General features: G+C 45.4%; 1 protein-coding gene across 43 annotated transcripts in view; it reads right to left on the bottom strand.

The window, feature by feature from the left end:
• Positions 1 to 17,733, bottom strand: part of PUM1 (pumilio RNA binding family member 1) — a 134,654-nt gene extending 116,921 nt beyond the window's left edge. For 37 of the 43 annotated variants that reach the window (XM_055389979.2, XM_063700904.1, XM_055389985.2 and 34 more), the window contains exon 1: positions 11,282 to 11,655. In XM_055389979.2, the coding sequence (XP_055245954.1) occupies positions 11,282 to 11,644 (363 nt within the window). In that variant the 5' untranslated portion in view covers positions 11,645 to 11,655. Of the gene's footprint in view, positions 1 to 7,423; positions 8,455 to 11,281; positions 11,656 to 17,711 lie in introns of those variants that run through there. The other 6 variants (XM_055390015.2, XM_055390071.2, XM_055390180.2 and 3 more) reach the window with 3 other exon arrangements.
• Between the last annotated feature and the right edge of the window lie 2,558 nt (positions 17,734 to 20,291).

Raw genomic sequence — 20,291 nt, 5'->3', positions numbered from 1 at the left:
CAGCCTGGGCGACAAGAGTGAGACTCCGCTAAAAACTTTTTAAAAGGCCGGACGCAGTGGCTCACACCTGTAATACCAGCACTTTGGGAGGCCGAGGCGGGCGGATCATGAGGTCAGGAGATCGAGACCCTCCTGGCTAATACAGTGAAACCCCGTCTCTACTAAAAATACAAAAATTAGCTGGGCGTGGTGGCGGGTGCCTGTGGTCCCAGCTACTCGGGAGGCTGAGGCAGGAGAATGACACGAACCCAGGAGGCAGAGCTTGCAGTGAGCTGATATCGCGCCACTGCACTCCAGCCTGGGCAACAGAACGAGACTGTCTCAAAAAAAATAAAATAAAATAAAAAATAAAAAAAAGAAATCAAAAAAATCTTATTACTTTACAGTTTACAAAGCACTTCAACCACATCTATAACTGAAATTCCAAACACAACTCTCCCTAACTGCTGTTTTTTCCTCTAAGTAAGAATCTCAGGAATCATTATGCTTTCCTCTTTTCTTTAGCCACCAGGACCATCAAGGTAAATTCTTTTTTCTTTTTTATTTTTATTTTTATTTATTTTTATTTTTTTTTGAGATGGAGTCTCGCTCTGTCGCCCAGGCTGGAGTGCAATGGTGCGATCTCGGCTCACTGCAACCTCCGCCTCCCAGGTTCAAGCAATTCTCCTGCCTCAGCCTCCCGAGTAGCTGGGACTACAGGCGCGTGCCACCATGCCCAGCTAATTTTTTGTATTTTTAGTAGAGACGGGGTTTCACTGTGTTAGCCAGGACAGTCTCAATCTCCTGACCTCATGATCCGCCTGCCTCGGCCTCCCAAAGTGCTGGGATTACAGGCTTGAGCCACCATGCCCGGCCCATCAGGGTAAATTCTATAACCCATTATTCTGGTGCATATTTCTAACTTTACTCCAATTTATTTTCCTATCATGACCTTCTATTCCCATAGTCACATCTCACTACCACCTATCATACAATTTTACTAATTTCACATCAAAAACCTTTTGAGGCCGGGCGCAGTGGCTCACGCCTGTAATCCTAGCACTTTGGGAGGCTGAGGCAGGTAGATCACCTGAGGTCAGGAGTTCAAGACCAGCCTGGCCAATATGGCAAAACCCCGTCTCTATTAAAAATACAAAAATGAGCTGGCATGATGGCGCATGCCTATAATCCCAGCTACTCAGGAGGCTGAGGCAGGAGAATCACCTGAACCTGGGAGGAGGAGGTTGCAGTGAGCCGAGATTGTGCCACTGCACTCCAGCCTGGGTGACAGCGAAACTCTGTCTGAAAAAATAAAAAACAAAAAACTACAAAAATTGGCTGGGGGCGGTGGCTCATGCCTATAATCCCAGCACTCTGGGAGGCTGAGGCAGGTGGATCACTTGAGGTCAGGAGTTAGAGACCAGCCTGGCCAACATGGTGAAACCCTGTCTCTACTAAAAATAGAAAAAGTAGCCGGGCATGGTAGCATGTGCCGGTAATCCCAGCTACTCAGGAAGTTAAGGCACAAGAAGTGCTTGAACCCAGGAGGCAGAGGTTGCAGTGAGCCGAGATCGTGCCACTGCACTCCAGCCTGGGCAACAGAGCAAGACTCCGTCTCAAAAAAAAAAAAAAAAAAAAAAAAATTAGCCAGGCATGGTAGTGGACACGTATAATCCCAGCTGCTTGGGAGGCTGAAGCAGGAGAACTGCTTGAACCCAGGAGGAAGAGGTTGCAGTGATCTGAGATGCTGCCACTTCTCTCCAGCCTAGGTGAAAGGATGAAACTCCATCTCAAAAAAATAAAATTAAATTTAAAAAACCTTCTAAAATTAAACAAGGTAAAGATACATCATAAATATCTCTACAAGTTGCCATTTCAGAGGCATATATAATCAAGTACCATTCAGCATTAGAGAAGAGCATCTGACTGAACTTCCTTTTTTTTTTTTTTTTTTTTTTGAGACAGAGTCTTGCTCTGTCGCCCAAGCTGGAGTGCAGTGGTGCGATCTCAGCTCACTGCAATCTCCGCCTCCCAGGTTCAAGTGATTCTCCTGCCTCAGCCTCCCAAGTAGCTGGGACCACAGGCACCCGCCACCACGCCTGGCTAATTTTTGTATTTTTTAGTAGAGACAGGGTTTCACCATGTTTGCCAGGCTGGTCTCAAACTCCTGACCTCAGGTGATCCACCCACCTCAGCCTCCCAAAGTGCTGGGATTACAGGCGTGAGCCAATCGCGACCAGCCGAACTTCTTTTGTTTACACTGGAACAAGGTAATTCTTAAAGTTATAATCAGGCTAGGTTAAAATTATAGTCAGGCCAGGTACGTGGCTCACACTTTTAATCCCAGTACTTTGGGAGGCCAAGGTGCAAGGACTGCTTGAGACCAGGAGTTTAAAACCAGCCTGGACAACATGGTGAAACCCTGTCTCTACTAAAAATACAAAAATTAGCCAGGCATGGTGGTACACCCCTGTAATCCCAGCTACTCAGGAGGCTGAGGCACCAGATCGCTTGAACAAAGGAGGCAGAGGTTTCAGTGAGCCTAGATAGTGCCAGTGGGTGACAAAGTGAGACTCTGTCTCAAAAAAAAAGAAAAAGTTATAGTTGAAGAAGGCCTGCTGATGATTCCTTTGACCAAACACATAATGTTAAGCCTTGTGAATTCTGAGCATAATGAAAAGGCTCTAAGAGTACATGTGTAAGAGAAACAAAATATGAAAGATGGATTATTCAGCTTTAACATGTTAACCAAATGCTACTAGCACAAATGCTAAGGCAATCCACCCAGGAAGACAAGATTCACTGTCTAAGAGAGTCCATCAGCAGGTACAACAGAAAGACATTTCTAGGGAATGTCAAGACTCCCCAGTTTGGGAAATACTTGGGCTCCCTCCCAGTTTAACACAGTAGTCCCTGTTAATTACAAGGTATAAAAATTAACTGGAGCTCTTTCCTTTTGTCTCACTGCACTCCTGAGAGCAAGATGGGTCACCAGCAGCTCTACTGGAGCCACTCGCAAAAATTCAGCCAGGGTTCTCTCTCTTGTTGCGTATGCTCAGACCAGCAAGATCTGATCCAAATTACGGCCTCAATATGCCCCACCAGCGTTTCTGTCAGTAAGCGAAGAAAATGGGTTTCATTAAATTGGGCTGCATTAAGTTGGATGAAGTGATCTTCCTTGAATGGATTATCCAAGGCATCCACCCCAATGAAAGAAACCATGATAGCTCTTTTTAAATATATAATAAAAATAAAATTTTTAAAACCCTTCAAAAAAAGACTAACAGCACTGAAGAGTAAGACTGGTTGACACGTCAGGGGTGGGTATCAGAATATCACTGTAAGATGGCCACACCAAGTGAAAGAAAAAGAAAGTACAAGTGGAGTCAAAATATATTCATCCACTGAATTTTTTTTTTTTTTTTGGGATGGCATTTCGCTCTTGTTGCCCAGAGTGGAGTGCAATGGCACAATCTCAGCTCACCGCAAACTCTGCCTCCCAGGTTCAAGCAATTCTCCTGCCTCAGCCACCCAAGTAGCTGGGATTACAGGCGTGCGCCACCACGCCCCACTAATTTTGTATTTTTAGTAGAGATGGGGTTTCTCCATGTTGGTCAGGCTGGTCTCCAACTCCTGACCTCAGGTGATCTGCCTGCCTTGGCCTCCCAAAGTGCTGGGATTATAGGTATGAGCCACTGCACCTGGCCTCATCCACTGATTTTTTTGCCTGGTTCTCTGGAATTATCTCCTATAGGCTGTCAATCTATGGTGGATACTGATATATCCTAGTGCTAAAAGAGTGCAAGCAAAGTGGGTAAGCTCTGTGGAACTGTCCTCCAAATTTCCCTTCCCCCAGGGCAAAGCTTCTACCTCTGTCCCTCATAATCCAGTACAGAGGCTACAGTTCAACCAATCGACTTTAATTTTTTTGCCCTATTTCATCAACCAGTTTATCTATCCCACAGCAGTTTACAGAGAAAACAGATTTCACAATACAAGAATAAAACACTCTCAAGTCAAAGACTTGACCTTAGGCTTTTAGTAATGAAATTTTCAATGTTATTCAGGAAAGAAAAAAATCTAAAGGTATAAAAATTACTGTCAAAATAAGTAACTTTTTTTTTCTTTGGAGACGGAGTCTTGCTCTGTCACCCAGGCTGGAGGGCAGTGGTGTGATCTTGGCTCACTGCAAGCTCCACTTCCCGGGTTCATGCCATTCTCCTGCCTCAGACTCCCAAGTAGCTGGGACTACAGGTGCCCACCACCACGCCCGGCTAATTTTTCATATTTTTAGTAGACACAGGGTTTCACCGTGTTAGCCAGGATGGTCTCCATCTCCTGATCTCGTGATCCGCCTGCCTCGGCCTCCCAAAGTGCTGGGATTACAGGCGTGAGCCACCGTGCCCGGCCCAAAATAAGTAACATTTTCAAATACATAACTCATTTGGGTGGGAAGATGTGTCTAGTGTTTCCTAGCATTTGTTTTTTAAATTTCCTTTTTTTCATTTTTTTTTTTTTTCAAAGAGACAGGATCTCACTGTCACACAGGCTGGAGTGCCTGAACTCCCTGGGCTCAAGTGATCCTCCCTTGAGTAGGACTACAGGCATATGCCACCATGCCCAGCTAATTTTTTTCCTTTTTATTGTAGATACAGTGTCTCACTATATTGCCCAGGCTGGTCTCAAACTCCTGGCCTCAAGCAACCCTCCTGACCCAGCCTCCTGAGTATCTGGGATTAGAGGCAGGAGCCAATGTACCCAGCTTTGTTTTCTAGTATTTTGCTCCATATCCATTATCTTTTTTTTTTTTTTTTGAGAGAGAGAGCCTTGCTCTGTCGCCCAGGCTGGAGGGCAGTTGTGCGATCTCAGCTCACTGCAACCTCTGCCCTGCTTCCCGGGTTAGAGCAATTCTCATGCCTCAGCCTCTCGAGCAGCTGGAATTACAGTAACACGCCACGACGCCCGGCTAATTTTTGTATTTTTAGTAGACACGGGGTTTCATCATGTTGCCCAGGTTAGTCTCGAACTCCTGGCCTCAAGTGATCCGCCCACCTCGGCCTCCAAAAGTGCTGGGATTAGAGGCATAAGCCACCACGCCTGGCCCAATATCCATCATCCTTTATTTTATTTTATTTTTTTTTTGAGACAGAGTCTCCCTCTGTCACCCAGGCTGGAATGCAGTGGCGGGATCTCGGCTCACTGCAACCTCTGCCCCCGATTCAAGCGATTTTCCTGCCTCTCCTGAGTAGCTGGGATTACAGGCACACGCCACCACACCTGGCTAATTTTTGTATTTTTAGTAGAGACGGGGTTTCACCATGTTGGCTGGTCTCAAACGCCTGACCTCGTGATCCACCTGCCTCAGCCTCCCAAAGTGCTGGGAGTACAGGCCTGAGCCACCACGCCCAGTCCACATTATCTTAATTGTATACTATGGGTATAATTTTACAGGCAAAAAAAAAAAAAAATTTTTTTTCATGAGACTTCTTTCCCTCACTTCCCTCCAAAGACCTCAATTTGGCCCAAAAATGAGGGCTCTCTGCCGGGCGCAGTGGCTCACGCCTGTAATCCCAGAACTTTGGGAGGCCTTTTTTTTTTTTTTTTTTGAGAAATAAAAGCCTTTTTTTTTTGAGACAGGGTCTCAACTCTGTCACCCAAAATGGAGTGCAGTGGCACAATCTCGGCTCACTGCAGCCTACGTCTCCTGGGCTCAAGTGATCCTCCTACCTCAGCCCTCCAAGTAGCTGGGACCACAGGCACAGCGCCACCATGCCTGGCTAATTTCTGTATATTTTGTAGAGACATGATCTCACCATGTTGTCCAGGCTGCTCTTGAACTCCTGGGGGCTCAAACCATCCACCCTCCTCGGCCTCCCAAAGTGCTGCGATTACAGGTGTGAGCCACTGCGTCCAGCCAAAAAATGAAAAACTTTTTAATGTAAGTATACAAGTGGCCCAGGAACGGTGGCTCATGCCTATAACCCCAGCACTTTGGGAGGCCGAGGCAGGTGGATCACCTGAGGTTAGGAGTTCGAAACTAGCCTGGCCAACATGGTGAAACCTTGTCTCTACTAAAAATACAAAATTAGCCAGGCGTGGTGGTGCACACTTGTAGTCCCAGCTACTGGGGAGACTGAGGCAGGAGAATCACTTGAACCCAGGAGGCGGAGGTTGCAGTGAGCTGAGATCGCGTCACTGCACTCCAGCCTGGACTACAGAGCAAGACTTTATTTCAAAAAAAAAAAAAAAAAAAGGAGTTTGAGACCAGCCTGAGCATGGCAAAACTCCACCTCTACAAAAAATACAAAGATGAGCTAGGCGTTGTGACGTGTGCCTGTGGTCCCAGGATAGGGAGGCTAAGGCAGAAGAATCGCTTGAGCCGGGGAGGCAGAGGTTGCAGTGAGCCTAGATGGTGCCCATTGCACTCCAGCCTCGGCAACACGAGTGAAACCCTGTCTCAATAAATAAAAAGAAAAAAGTGTAAAAGCAATTGCTCTTAAATGGGAGTAATTATGAGAGAAATAAAGTACCTGGCATGACAAAGAGTTCCCCGCCCTCCAATGCTACTGGCATCACAGCCTGTGATATTCTTTACTTCGCTAGTTCACTAGTGAAAGCATCCTGCCAATTCGATCTCAAACTTTGTTCCATTATGCCAAAGGGCCACTAAAAAAAAAAAAAAAAAAAAAGGCCCAGTGGTAGGGTAGAATGAGCTGGCAATAGGATCACTTTATATTGAGTCACTCCGTCTCTACAGAGATAATTTTCCATCCACATTACCACTTAGAACACATATGTTAATAAAAAACAGAACTGAAGAAAAATGGACTTTACCATTACTGCTTTTAGGAGTTGGGGGCAAGTACTCCTGCAATTATAGGAGAATGGTCAACATTTGTATTCATCTCATTATTAAGTTTACAGTCTCTAAACTTCAAGCAAAATTATGGCAAAACAATTCTTTGGCCCTCTAATGTGCCACTTGGTTGCATAGTTTTGTCTGGTTTATCTTGCCTAGGGAAGCAGAAATAGATCTAGAATGTGGACACTGGAATCAAAGACTGATTTCAAAAACCAGGTATTACCTGGTAACAAAGCCTCAGTTTCTCACTTTTCAAAAAAGCGTATTTATCTCCTTCATAGGATTGCTGTAAGGATTATATATAGGAAATACAATAGCCCAATGCCTAGAACATATAAATGTTTCCATTATCATCAGTGGTTCTCAACCTCTTTTTCACTCTGACCCACATGACAGATCAGGCACCCTCTTACACCTCCTATCCGTAACAGTGGCTAATAAGGGCAGAGACTCTCCACCTAGAGATGTGCCCCTTTGCTCTTCAATTATACTACCCTCAGCACAGCTGCCTATCAAGTGGCCTCTACCTGTTGCCATGTGTTTCCCAGCAGGATGACTGAGCTGTAAGACCCACTCCTTTACCTGAGCGCAAAACTGAAGAACCTCTCGTCTTCCCTCATTCAATCAACACGAAAGTTTCATAATACCTCCTGGAAAAGGGGCATGAAAAACACAAGTCTCTGATCTAGAATAGTTCAGTCCAGAAGGTGAGAACAACACTAAAACCAGTACAATACACTATAATGACTACAGAAAAGTAACCTGTGGGTGGTCCACAACTGCAACATACCAACTACCCTGAGTTCCCCAACGTTGTTCATTATTTCATGTGTCCAGCCCAAAGAATTGTGTTGTAATGATGAATGCCAATTCCAAGGTCACTGGTTTAGGCCACCTGAGTGGGAAACAGGTTTTGCTATTTACTATTATTAACTCAAGTTTGCTAACTGACCTGGATAAAACTGCTCAGTAAGTCAGATGTGATTCCTTATGATAGGGCTCAGTGTAAGACAGAGGCCTGAGTAAGCCTTCAATAAACGCTTCTTAACTTGCACAGCAATAATCAGATCTTAGAGCTCTGCCAAGGACTGACCTAGAGTTTGATTTGCTCACCTAGCAAAGAACCTGCCAGGCACCTTGACTCTCCTTTCAGCTTCCACCCATCAGTCTATCATTAGGAAACACAACGAAAGATCTTATAGATCTTTATTACAGATTTTTAAAAACCAATGTTTATGATTTTTAAATAACATTTAGCCAAATAGTACAGAGATTACAGGGTTTGTTTTTGCCCCACTACACAGATGCCACCCAAATCAAATACCTCCTACCTTGATCTCCTGCTACAGGTACAGCTGCCTACAGTATACACCTAGATATTCTGCTTCTACCTCAAACTCAACAGGTGTCCTATCAAATGTAATCACTGTGTCCCAAACCAGAGGCACTCTGTACTTTTCCTCCATTACTTCATCTTTCCAGGATATAAGATTTCTAATTCAATCACCAAATTCTGTGCATATCTTCATCCCAAAGAAAGAGAAAATCTTTCTTTTTTCTTTTTTTGGAGACAGAGTTTCGCTCTTGTCACTCAGGCTGGAGTGCAATGGTGTGATCTCTGCTCACTGCAACCTCCACCTCCCGGGTTCAAGCGATTCTCCTGCCTCAGCCTCCCGAGGAGCTGGGATTACAGGTGTGCACCACCATGCCAGGCTAATTTTTTTGTATTATTAGTAGAGACGGGGTTTCACCATGTTGGCCAGGCTGGTCTTGAACTCCTGACCTCAGGTGATCCACCTGCCTTGACCTCCCAAAGTGTTGGGATTGCAGGCGTGAGCCTTCTTTCAGCCTTACAGCTGAAAACCTTCTTTTTCTTTTTTTCTTTTTTTTTTTTGAGACAGGGTCCCACTCTGTTGCCCAGGCTGAAGTGCAGTGGCATGATCTCTGTTCACTGCAACTTCTGCCACCCAGGCTCAAGCAATCCTTCCACCTCAGCCTCCCAAGCAGCTGGAAACACAGGCATGTGCCCCCACGCCCAGCTAATTTTTTACTTTATTTTTTTGAGATGGAGTTTCACCCATTGCCTAGGCTGGAGTGCAATGGCAAGATCTCAGCTCACTGCAAACTCCCTGTCCCAGGTTCAAGTGACTCTCCTGCCTCAGCCTTCCAAGTAGCTGGGATTACAGGCATGCACCACCACACCTGGCTAATTTCTGCATTTTTAGTAGAGACAGGGTTTCACCATGTTGGTCAGGCTGGTCTCGAACTCCTTACCTCAGGTGATCCACCCACCTCGGCCTCCCAAAGTGCTGGGATTACAGGCATGAGCCACTGCACCCAGCCTGTCTTTGTTTCTACTATGGTAAAGAACTGGTCAGATGCAGTGGCTCACACTTGCAATCCCAGCACTCTGGGAGTCCAAGGCAGGTGGATCACTTTGAACCTGGGCTCAAAGTAGAGCCTGGCCAACATGGCAAAACCCCGTCTCTACAAAAAATACAAAAGTAGCCGGGTGTAGTGTTGCACACCTGTAGTCCCAGCTACTCAGGAGACTGAGGTGGGAGGATCGCTTGAACCAGGGAGACCGTGGTTGCAGTGAGCCAATATCATATCACCACACTCCAGCCTAGATGACAGAGCCAGACCTTGTCTCAAAAAAAAAAAAAAAAAAAGAAAAAGAAAAAGAAAAAAAAAAGGCTGGGCATGGTGGCTCACACCTGTAATCCCAGCACTTTGGGAGGCTGAGGCAGGTGGATCACTCGAGGTCAGGAGTTCAAGACCAGCCTGGTCAACATGGTGAAACCCTCTCTCTGCTAAAAATACAAAAATTAGCCAGGCATGGAGATGGGTGCCTGTAATCCCAGCTACTCAGGAGGGTAAGGCAGGAGAATTGCTTGAACCTGGGAGGGGGAGGTTGCAGTGAGCTGAGATTGTGCCACTGCACTCCAGCCTGGGCGACAGAGCGAGACTCCATCTCAAAAAAAAAAACTATGGTTCACTTTTGGGGGGATCAGAGGAAGTATAATAAAATCAGACTTGCAGGTATGTTTGTACCTGATTTTTTCTGAAGTAAAACAGAAGCACTAGAAGCCTAATGAAAAATGTCAGTTCTCGCTAATCAGTACTGACGGGTGACACAAAATGAACCTTTCCAAATTCAACCTATACCCAATTTCAAAGAATACCCTGATCAAAACACTCTAATCTTTTGGTTGGTCATTATCAAGAAATCAGGAAACATGGATAAGGCTAACCTCTCTTCTCAGTAAAATATGCTATGATTCCCACTATGGTTTTAGATTAGTAAGACTGAACATGTTAAAATTAAAAATTAAACAATAACAAGAGGACAAAGGTGGTTAAAACCTAAAAGCCACAACCACTTCTCTCTGACACAATGTATCAGTCCCATTTCAAATAAATTTCACTTGAGCAGCTGATGTTATCAACTTCCCCCTACTTTCAACTACAACATCTTAAAATCAAGTCACCCACACCCAAGAGAAAAGATTCAAAAATATGTATCTGTCCTATAAACAACCCTAGCAGTTCTTATGTCAATAGTAAAAAAAGTATCCTTTGTTCCAAAAAAAGTGTTCTTAAAAATGCGTTGTAGGCCGGGCGCAGTGGCTCACGCCTGTAATCCCAGCACTTTGGGAGGCCGAGATGGGTGGATCACGAACGAGGTCAGGAGATAGAGACCATCCTGGCTAACAAGTGAAACCCCGTCTCTACCAAAAAAAATACAAAAAATTAGCCAGGCATGGTGGCGGGCACCTGTAGTCCCAGCTACTCGGGAGGCTGAGGCAGGAGAATGGCGTGAACCTGGGAGGCGGAGCTTGCAATGAGCAGAGATCGCGCCACTGCACTCCAGCCTGGGCAACAGAGTGAGACTCCGTCTTAAAAAAAAAAAAAAAAAAAAAAAATGCATTCTATAGGCCGGGCGTGGGTGGCTCACAACTGTAACCCCAGCACAAAGTGCTGATCACTTGAGGTCAGGAGTTCGAGGCCAGCCTGGCCAACATGGTGAAACCCTGTTTCTACTGAAAATACATAATCAGCCAGGCGTGGTGGTGCACACCTGTAGTCCCAGCTACTCAGGAGGCTGAGGCAGGAGAACTGCTTGAACCTGGGAGGCAGCAGCTGCAGTGAGCCGAGATCAAGCCGAGATCAGGCGACTACACTCCAGCCTGGGTGACAGAGCGAGACTCTGTCTCAAATGAATGAATGAATGAATGAATTGGCTACTTACTATTTAGCACCAGAATGATAAATGACCCAGTAACAGTATTACAATGATCAACCTTTAAAACAAGTAACTGTTTGTACCAAATGAAATCAGCAATTTAAGTTTTTAAAGACATTCACTGAAAGCAGATATCCTAAGTGGACAGTGATTATGAAGGAATGTCAAAGCTGAAATAGTGAACTTTTTTTTACCTGATGTTCTGCATGAATGTTATCCCCAGTAGGCCATCGATGTTTGCTATTATTATAGCCGCCTCCTCCACTTCCTCCTCCCCCAAGCTGCTCACCATGCTGCCTCTGAAAGAAGTAGTCCACCATAGCGTCGTCCTGGGAACGGCCTGCAACTCCTATAGATCCTGGGACAGGGCTGGAGTGAGTCCCAGCTGCAAGAGCCTGATTTGCAGCTGGTTGTGGCTGCGCTTGCGACCCTGTTCCAGATGTCAAAACAACAGGCATGTTGGGATTAGCTGGTTCTTGAGGGTGATGTTTCAGGTGGGGGCTGAAAGAGTCCTGCCAAAGCACTGCTTTTCTCTTCAAGACACATGCAACGCTCATTCCACCAACACCTAAAGACAAACAGGTTACAAATATTTAATATTTCCATCTTTTGAAACATAAAACACACTAAGATAAAAATATGAACCCCATGTCTTTTACAATAAATAAATGTCGTTGGTGGCATGCACTCTGGCAAGGTATTGGGATCAGAACTCAATACTACCACTTCAGAGAAGTTTATGTTGTTAACCAACACATAGCAATACAGAATTAGACTTCTATCAGTCTACCCAACTTACTTATACCTCAAACCAACTGACAGTTTTTAAATGAACAAAAGCTTTTTTTTTTTTTTGAGACAGAGTTTTGCCCCTGTTGCCCAGGCTAGGGTGCAATGACGCGATCTCGGCTCACTACAGCCTCCGCCTCCTAGATTCAAGCGACTCTCCTGCCTCAGCCTCCCGAGTAGCTGGTACTACAGGCGCCCACCACCACGGGCGGCTAATTTTTTGTATTTTTAGTAGAGACGGGGTTTCACCATGTTGGCCAGGCTGGTCTCGAACTCCCGACCTCAGGTGATCTACCCGCCTCAGCCTCCGGAAGTGCTGGGATTACAGGCGTGAGCCACCGCGCCCAGCCCCAAAAGCCTTTTTAAAACTATCACAACTTCGGCCGGGTGTGGTGGCTCATGCCTGTAATCCCAGCACTTTGGGAGGCCAAAGTGGGTGGATCACCTGACGTCAGGAGTTCAAGACCAGCCTGGCCAACATGGTGAAACCCCATCTCTACTAAAAATATAAAAATTAGCCAGGTATGGTGCTGGGCACCTGTAATCCCAGCTACTCGGGAGGCTGAGGCAGGAGAATGGCTTGAATCCAGGAGGCAAAGGTTGCAGTGAGCCAAGATCATGCCACTGTACTCCAACCTGGGCGACAGAGCGAGACTCTCTCTCAAAAAATCAATCAATCAATCAATCAATAAATCACAACTTTACAGCTGGAGCAGACATATGCTAATAACTAAACAAAAGCCTAAACCCATGTATAAGGAGCAATGGCTCAGATTGTGTAATTTGAAAGGATCCCTTAAAGTGTCCAACATATTGGCCAGGCGAGGTGGCTCACGCCTATAATCCCAACACTTCGGAGGCCAAGGCGGGTGTATCACTTGAGGTCAGGAGTTCGAGACCAGCCTGGCCAACATTATGAAACCCCATCTCTACTGGAAATACAAAAATTAACTGGGTGTGGTGGTGCACACTTTTAATCCCAACTACTTGGGAAGCTGAGGCAGGAGAATCGTTTGAACCCGGGAGGCAGAGGTTGCAGTGAGCCAAGATCGCACCAATGCACTCCAGCCTGGGCGACAAATCGAGACTCTGTTTCAGTAAAAAAAAAAAAATAAATAAATAAATAAATAAATAAATAAAACCTCCAATATATTGATAGGATATTTCTTAAAGAAACAATAAAACCCTCTGACCAAGAACAGCAGCAGAATGCTTTTAGCCTAAGCCCTCTCCTCAGTTGTCACTGATTTTTAAAAGCATTAATATTTTTACCAGTAACTTACAACTATTAACTGTAATCACATTATGCCATTAGTACTTCAACTACTATAAACAGGATGAGACCAAACCAAATTTAAACACTTCATATTAGTGTAGAAAGCCTCACTACAGGCTGGGCACAGTGGCTCACTCCTGTCATCCCAGCACCTTCGGAGACTTAGACAGGCAGAATCGCTTGAGCCAGAAGCTGAAGACCAGCCTAGGCAACACAGTGAGACCCCCATCTCTATTATTTTATTAAAAAATAAGGCTCTAAGAAGGCCAATGGAGGTTGCGCACGGTGGCTCATGCCTGTAATCCTAGCACTTTGGGAGGCCGAGGCGGGTGGATCATGAGGTCAGGAGATCGAGACCATCCTGGCTATATGGTGAAACCCCGACTCTACTGAAAACACAGAAATTAGCCAGGCTTGGTGGCACGCGCCTGTAATCCCAGCTACTTGGGAGGCTGAGGCAGGAGAATCACTTGAACCAGGGAGGCAGAGGTCGCACCACTGTGCTCCAGCCGGGCGACAGAGTGAGACTCTGTCTCAAAATAAATAAATAAATAAAATAATTTTTTTTAATTATAAAAAAAAAAAGAAAGCCTCACTATACAAACCAGAAGCCTCAGCTGGGTGTGGTGGCTCATACCTACAATCCCAGCACTTTGGGAGGCTGAGGTGGGCAGACAGCTTGAGCCCAGGAGTTCAAGACCAGCCTGGGCAACATAGCAAGACCTATCTCTACTAAAAATAATCAGCCAGGCATGGTGGCATGTGCCTATAGTCCCAGCTACTGGGGAGGCTGAGGTGGGAGGATCATTTGAGCCCAGGAGCGGGAGGCTGCACACCCGCTTGGGCGACAGAGTGAGTTCCTGTCTCAAAAACAAAGAAACAAACAGAAGCTTCAACACGGTAATAGTGTAACGAATATATCGCAGACATTGTCTCATCACAAAAGCATTGAAAGGTAGCCATTATTATTTCTATTTTACAAATGAAAACACTAAGGTACAGGAGGAAAACGGGATGTTTCCAAGGCCATTCAACTAGCAAGTAGCAAAGAAAGGATTCAAACCCTAATCGTTCCCAAGCTTACTTCTTTCTACTAACCCCTTGCAGGAGTAACTCAACAATATGTCTCATTTGTATCCTCTACTCCTCTGGAAGACCAACAAAGAATCCCTCAAATGTTACTATGAAACATTAAAGTTCCTTAAAATCAAAAACTGCATCTGTACTTAAGATAGAACACTTGCCAGCCTGTGGATGCTTTTAAAAAATGCTACAAAGTGTCCGGGCACGGTGGTTTACGCCTGTAATCCCAGCACTTTGGGAGGCGGAGGCAGGCGCATCTCCAGGTCAGAATTCCAGACCAGCCTGGCCAATATGCTGAAACCCCGTCTCTACTAAAAATACAAAAAGTAGCCAGGTGTGGTGGCACGTGCCTGTAGTCCCAGCTACTCGGGAGGCTGACGCAGAAGAATCGCTTGAACCCAGGAGGCGGAGGTTGCAGTGAGCCGAGATCAAGCCACTGCACTCCAGCCTGGACGACAGAGTGAGACTCCATCTCAAAAAAAAAAAAAAAAAAAAAAAGCTACAAAGTAAATAAATCAGTTACCAATTAGGACACACCTGTCCACAGCCACGGTCTACTTTCAAAGCCATCAGCCTAACAGTCTACTGCTACAAACGCTTTATCTCTTCTCCCAACCCCCACTGTCATGCTTCAAAAACAAATGAATAACAAATCTACTATCTCTCTGTTGAATAAATAAACCTTCTGATAAAGTAGCATTTGCTTCTCACAACTAAATTCATGTTTTTGAAGCCAGCCTAAGAAGACACAATGGAATTTGTAATTTGTTTAAAGCCTAATTTGGAAATGCCTAGTCTAGGTTAAGAATTCCAATCCATCAGAACCTTAGCAGGGTACTGGAGTAGTCTAACCTAGACACTAGTCCATGCTCAAGTACCAAAACCAAAAAGTCATAGCCCGGTTTCACCATCGGTCTTTCAAAAGTGCAAACCAGCCTAATGCCTCCCTGCTTGGTTTTTTAAAGAATTCATTACTCTCTTAGTACCAATACTAGACAGTCCCATTCTGTTCTAAAAGGAAATCTCGACCTAACAATCTTTGTTCTAGAGCAGGCCAAGAGTTCCAAAACCCAAGTTCTTTCACTAAACCAACAACCTGTTTCCTCATCTAGAAAATGAAAGAAATCCTTCCTCTATGACTCTCAATGTTTTGGGTTTTTCTTAATGAAAATGAGATAAATATAAAAGTTTTTGGTAAATTTAAAGTCATCGTGCTTAAGACTCTTAGAATTTAGTTACCCCTAGTTAAGGCAATGGAACTCCTGTCCCTAACAGAATTCCTAAAACAGCAAATGCAATCTTTTCTGAAATAAAAGCCTTCTCAAAATAGTTATCTAGGAGGCTGAGAGAAGGATAATGAGAGATTACCTAAGGAGGACAATGTACGTTATTCCAGTGATGGACACACAAAAAGCCCTGGCTTCACCACTACGCAATACACGCATGTACAAATTACACTTGTACCTCATAAATTATACAAATAAAAATTTTTAAAAGAAAAAAGTTATCTAACAAAGAATATCCACATAAAAGAGGAGTTTATCACTGACGCACACTAAACACACCTTCATTCTAAAAGGAATGGGGGAAAGGAAAGCCTCCTATAAAAATGTTCAAACGAAACAATTGGCTTTTGTAAAGCTATCTGTATGCCCTAAGACTTCCTGCTTTACCTAAAGAGGCAAGGCAGTTTCTCAAACCAGAGAAAACCTGGCAGAACCGTTTCAAAGTGAGCAAATACCTAAGCAATTAACATGTTATCTTGGGTAGTTTTGTAGTATTTTGGCAAATACGGCACAAAAATTAAAAACTCAGTATCCTAAATATCAGAAAAGCTCACTAAAAACTTACGTGTAGCATTTAAAATGTGATTTTTTTACAAACGACACCTTATAAGTACTTTAAGCAACTAGAAGTGCTCAGTCCAGCTACTCTTTCACAGCTTTCAAATGTTTACAAAGTTTTTTAAAATATCACTAATTGAGTTGAATTCAAAGGAACACGGTTTACTTTATTTCCATGGCTCACCTTTTACTAAAATGCTTAGTGGTTTAAAAGGTATTTATTTTTACCACACTTAACAAACATTCTGTGGTCATAAATTTATCTTAAAACAGTTCATCTCAAACCTAAACTAAACAAATTCCAACTTCAAAAAGCCGTGGCCTTGAACAAAATGAATTCAATTGTCGCTAAAGCAAAACACTAACTCAAAGTTCAGAATCCGGAGAGCGTTTCCCAAGAGCCCAGATAAAGAATCAACAGCCCCCCAGTGTTTTATAAAGTTAAAATTAGCAAAGGGTCAAAATGTTTATTTTGCTTACGAAAACTGCATCGGAAGCCACATTTCTTGGGGTTGGGCCTGTCTTAGCAAGTTTTTAGGTGCTTTCAAGAAACAAAATGCTAAGCCTATTGTTTCAGAAGTTAACTGACTTTAAAACAGAACCCAGGAAAAGCTTCATAAAATCTTAATTAATCCCAGTAATAACAGGAATTGAGCAAAATGGTATCGAGGGCTGAGAACAGTGTTTTCTTAATTGAACAATAAAAGGTAACAATCCTTTAAGTTACGGGAGAATAAAGCCTTCTCTGGTAATGCTGTGTGTGGGTTTCTGGCTTTGTTTTTTCAGCGGGGGTGGGGGCCATAGGAGGGAAAAGTTACAGGAGTGTATTCCTCACTTGACGTGGGAATGGTACTGACAAGTAAAACAAATGATCTATGTTTACCAAGCACGTTTGTGAGGACTAAAACTAGTATTGTGTATCTAGATTTTCCTACTAGCAAGGGGTGAACCCCTCTTTGAGTGAAGAGAGACACCAACACCGGGAGGCTCAAAGAGGAAGAACCCACCAAAAACACAAGCTCACACGGAAACAAAAGGCCACAGGACCCAGGAGCCTAAAAAGCATTCTGAAACTTCCTGATCGCCACTTCTCCACATTTAAGGCTCGCAAAGTTCCCCCACGGTGAATCTCGCCTATGGACAAGGGCCACGGCTGCTTCTAAAGCGATTTATTGTTCCTCCTCCTCCGGCGCTGCCACGGAAGCTCAAGAAGTCGAAGAAATCGGGGTGGCACAGAATTACACTTCATGGCCACACAGAAGACTCGGGGCTTCGCAAACCCATCAAAAAAAGCAACCCGAATGGCAACATCAATCTTCGGTGGTTCCCAACAGGGCCGGGCAAAAATGCAGAGGCACGTCTACGCCCTGGGCTCGGGCCTAAACCCCCAGCATTTTCCTAGCTTCGACCCCGCTCCCCACCCCCTCCCTCCTTTGATAACAATAGGGGCCTTGCTGCTGACTCCAAAACATGTACGAGGAACAGCGAGTGAGAAGCCTCAGCCAGGGCCCCGGCGGCTTTTCCAAAGCCCTTCTCACCCCCACAACCACTCTCAAACACCAATATGAAGGGACAATCTGCTCGTTAGGGGTCCGGAGCAGCGTTTGGGGCCGGTGGGGTGCGGATACTCACGGGCGGAGCGGTAGGATGAAGATGGATTTCAGCCCCCCGATCTTCTCTCTCCGGCGCTCTCGCTCCCCCTTACCTTTCACTCCGACAACATGGCGGCCCACTGGGGACTGGGCTGGCGCGGTGCATCCTGGGATAGGCTCCGGCCCCGGCCCCGGCGGTGGCAGCGGCATGTGCGGAGAAGGCTGGCGGCTCTGGAACAGGTTGCCTGGTTGCCATGCCAACCCAGGGCCTGTGTGAACTCGGGAAACTCGCAGGCAACACAAACGCTGCGCGCGAGTGCCCGCCCGCTAGGCGAACGCGCGCCGCCAGGGCCGAAGGCGGGGTCCCGCCGGCCCGCACCTGGGAGAACACGGCCTGGAGCTGGACACGCGGGGTCGCGCCGGTGACGCTCCACCGAGTCTCGGACGCGCTCCTCGCGCCCGCCGCGCCCTCGCAAGCTTGCCCCCGAGCACCACAGCCAGCAGGGTTCGCGGACGGCCACCCGCACTGCCCTGGCCCCAGAGGTGCAGGGTTCAAACCCCTTCTCTGCAGCTTTCTAGCTCTGCGGCCTTATTTAAATCGACCTGCCTCCATTTCCACATTTGTACAATGAAGAAGAAAATAACCCCCACTTAACAGAATGGCCTGGAGGATTAAGTGGAATAATGTATGTTAAGTGCTTAGTACAGTGCCTGGGCCTGGTAAGCGGTCCCACACCATACAGGACGAGGTGCGGTGCAGAATGAAAAATGCGGTGTCCCTTGTTCAAATATTATTACGAATTTCAAGATGGCAACACCACAACATTAAACTAAGAACATGAAGCTGCCCTGCTTGTAAGCACTGAATGTTAATGTTAGCTGTTATTCTATCCAGTTTCGAATATCAATGGAAATTTGGCCACTTGATGAAAGTGACTTTTCAAATCACTAGTATTTGTTAAGATATAGTCATACTATCTCTTTTTTTAGTATTATTTTTTGAGACGGGGTTTCGTTCATTGTTGCCCAGGCTGGAGTGCAATGGCATGATCTCGGCTCACTGCCACCTCCGCCTCCTGAGTTCAAGCGATTCTCCTGCCTCAGCCTCCCAAGTAGCTGGGATTACAGGCATGCACTACCACCCCCGGCTAATTTTGTATTTTTAGTAGAGACGGGGTTTCTCCATGTTGGTCAGGCTGGTCTCAAACTCCTGACTTCAGGAGATCCGCCAGCCTCAGCCTCCCAAAGTCCTGGGATTACAGGAGTGAGCCACTGCGACCGGCCTTTAGTCATACTATCTCAAACTAAACTCAAAATAGATTGAAGGCCGGGCGCGGTGGCTCACGCCTGTAATCCCAGGACTTTGACAGGCCGAGGCGGGCGGATCACGAGATCATGAGATCGAGACCATCCTGGCTAACATGGTGAAATCCTGTGTCTACTAAAAATACAAAAAAATTAGCCGGGCGTGGTGGCGGGCACCTGTAGTCCCAGCTACTCGGGAGACTGAGGCAGGAGAATGGCCTGAACCTGGGAGGCGGAGCTTGCAGTGAGCAGAGATCGCGCCACTGCACTTGAGCCTGGGCGACACGGAGAGGCTCCGTCTCAAAAAAAAAAAAAAAAAAAAGATTGAAAACAGACAAATCGCAATACTGTAAAAGACCAGAAGAAGATATGGGGAGAAGCTCTATAATTGGAGGAGGGAAAATGTTTATACTCATGAATCAAAATCAAAAGATCATAAAAGAAAATATTGAAAGAAATATAAACATCTGTACGAGAAGAGATGCCATCAACAAAGTAGAACAAATGGATAAAAAATATTTACAGTACACGGCCAGGCGCGATGGCTCACGCCTGTAATCTCAGCACTTTGGGAGGCCGAGGCGGGTGGATCATGAGGTCAGGAGATCAAGACCATCCTGGCCAACATGGTGAAACCCCGTCTCTACTAAAAATACAAAAAAATTAGTCGGGAGTGGTGGCGGGCGCCTGTGGTCCCAGCTACTGGGGAGGCTGAGGCAGGAGAATCACTTGAACCCAGGAGGCAGAGGTTGCAGTGAGCCAATATTGTGCCACTGCACTCCAGCCTGATGACAGAGCGAGACTCCGTCTCAAGAAAAAAAATATACATATATGCACATATATACATAGATACACATATATACACATATATACATATATACACATATATATACACATATATACATATATACACATATATACATATATAAACATATATATACGTATATATACATATATATATTTGCAATACACATGGTAAGGAAATGGTTGATCATCATGATAAATGCAAAATTTCTCCCATCAGGGTCCTGGTGGGGTGGCTCACACCTGTAATCCCAGCACTTTGGGAGGCAGAGGTGGTAGAATTGGTTGAGGCCAGCAGTTTGAGACCAGGCTGGGCAACATAGTGAGGCCTCGTCTCTACAGAAAGTTAAAAATTATCTGGGCATGGTGGCACACATCTGTAGTCCTAGCTACTTGGGAGGCTAAAGCAGGAGAATTCCCTTGAGCCCAGGAATTGAGCTGCAGTGAGCTATGATTGGGCCACTATATTCCAGCCTAGGAGACAGAAAGAGGCCCTGTATCAAATAAATAA

The sequence above is a fragment of the Gorilla gorilla genome, chromosome 1 (assembly GCF_029281585.2).
Source record: "Gorilla gorilla gorilla isolate KB3781 chromosome 1, NHGRI_mGorGor1-v2.1_pri, whole genome shotgun sequence".
Classification (NCBI taxonomy): domain Eukaryota; kingdom Metazoa; phylum Chordata; class Mammalia; order Primates; family Hominidae; genus Gorilla; species Gorilla gorilla.
This window is presented reverse-complemented; position numbering and strand designations above follow the sequence as displayed.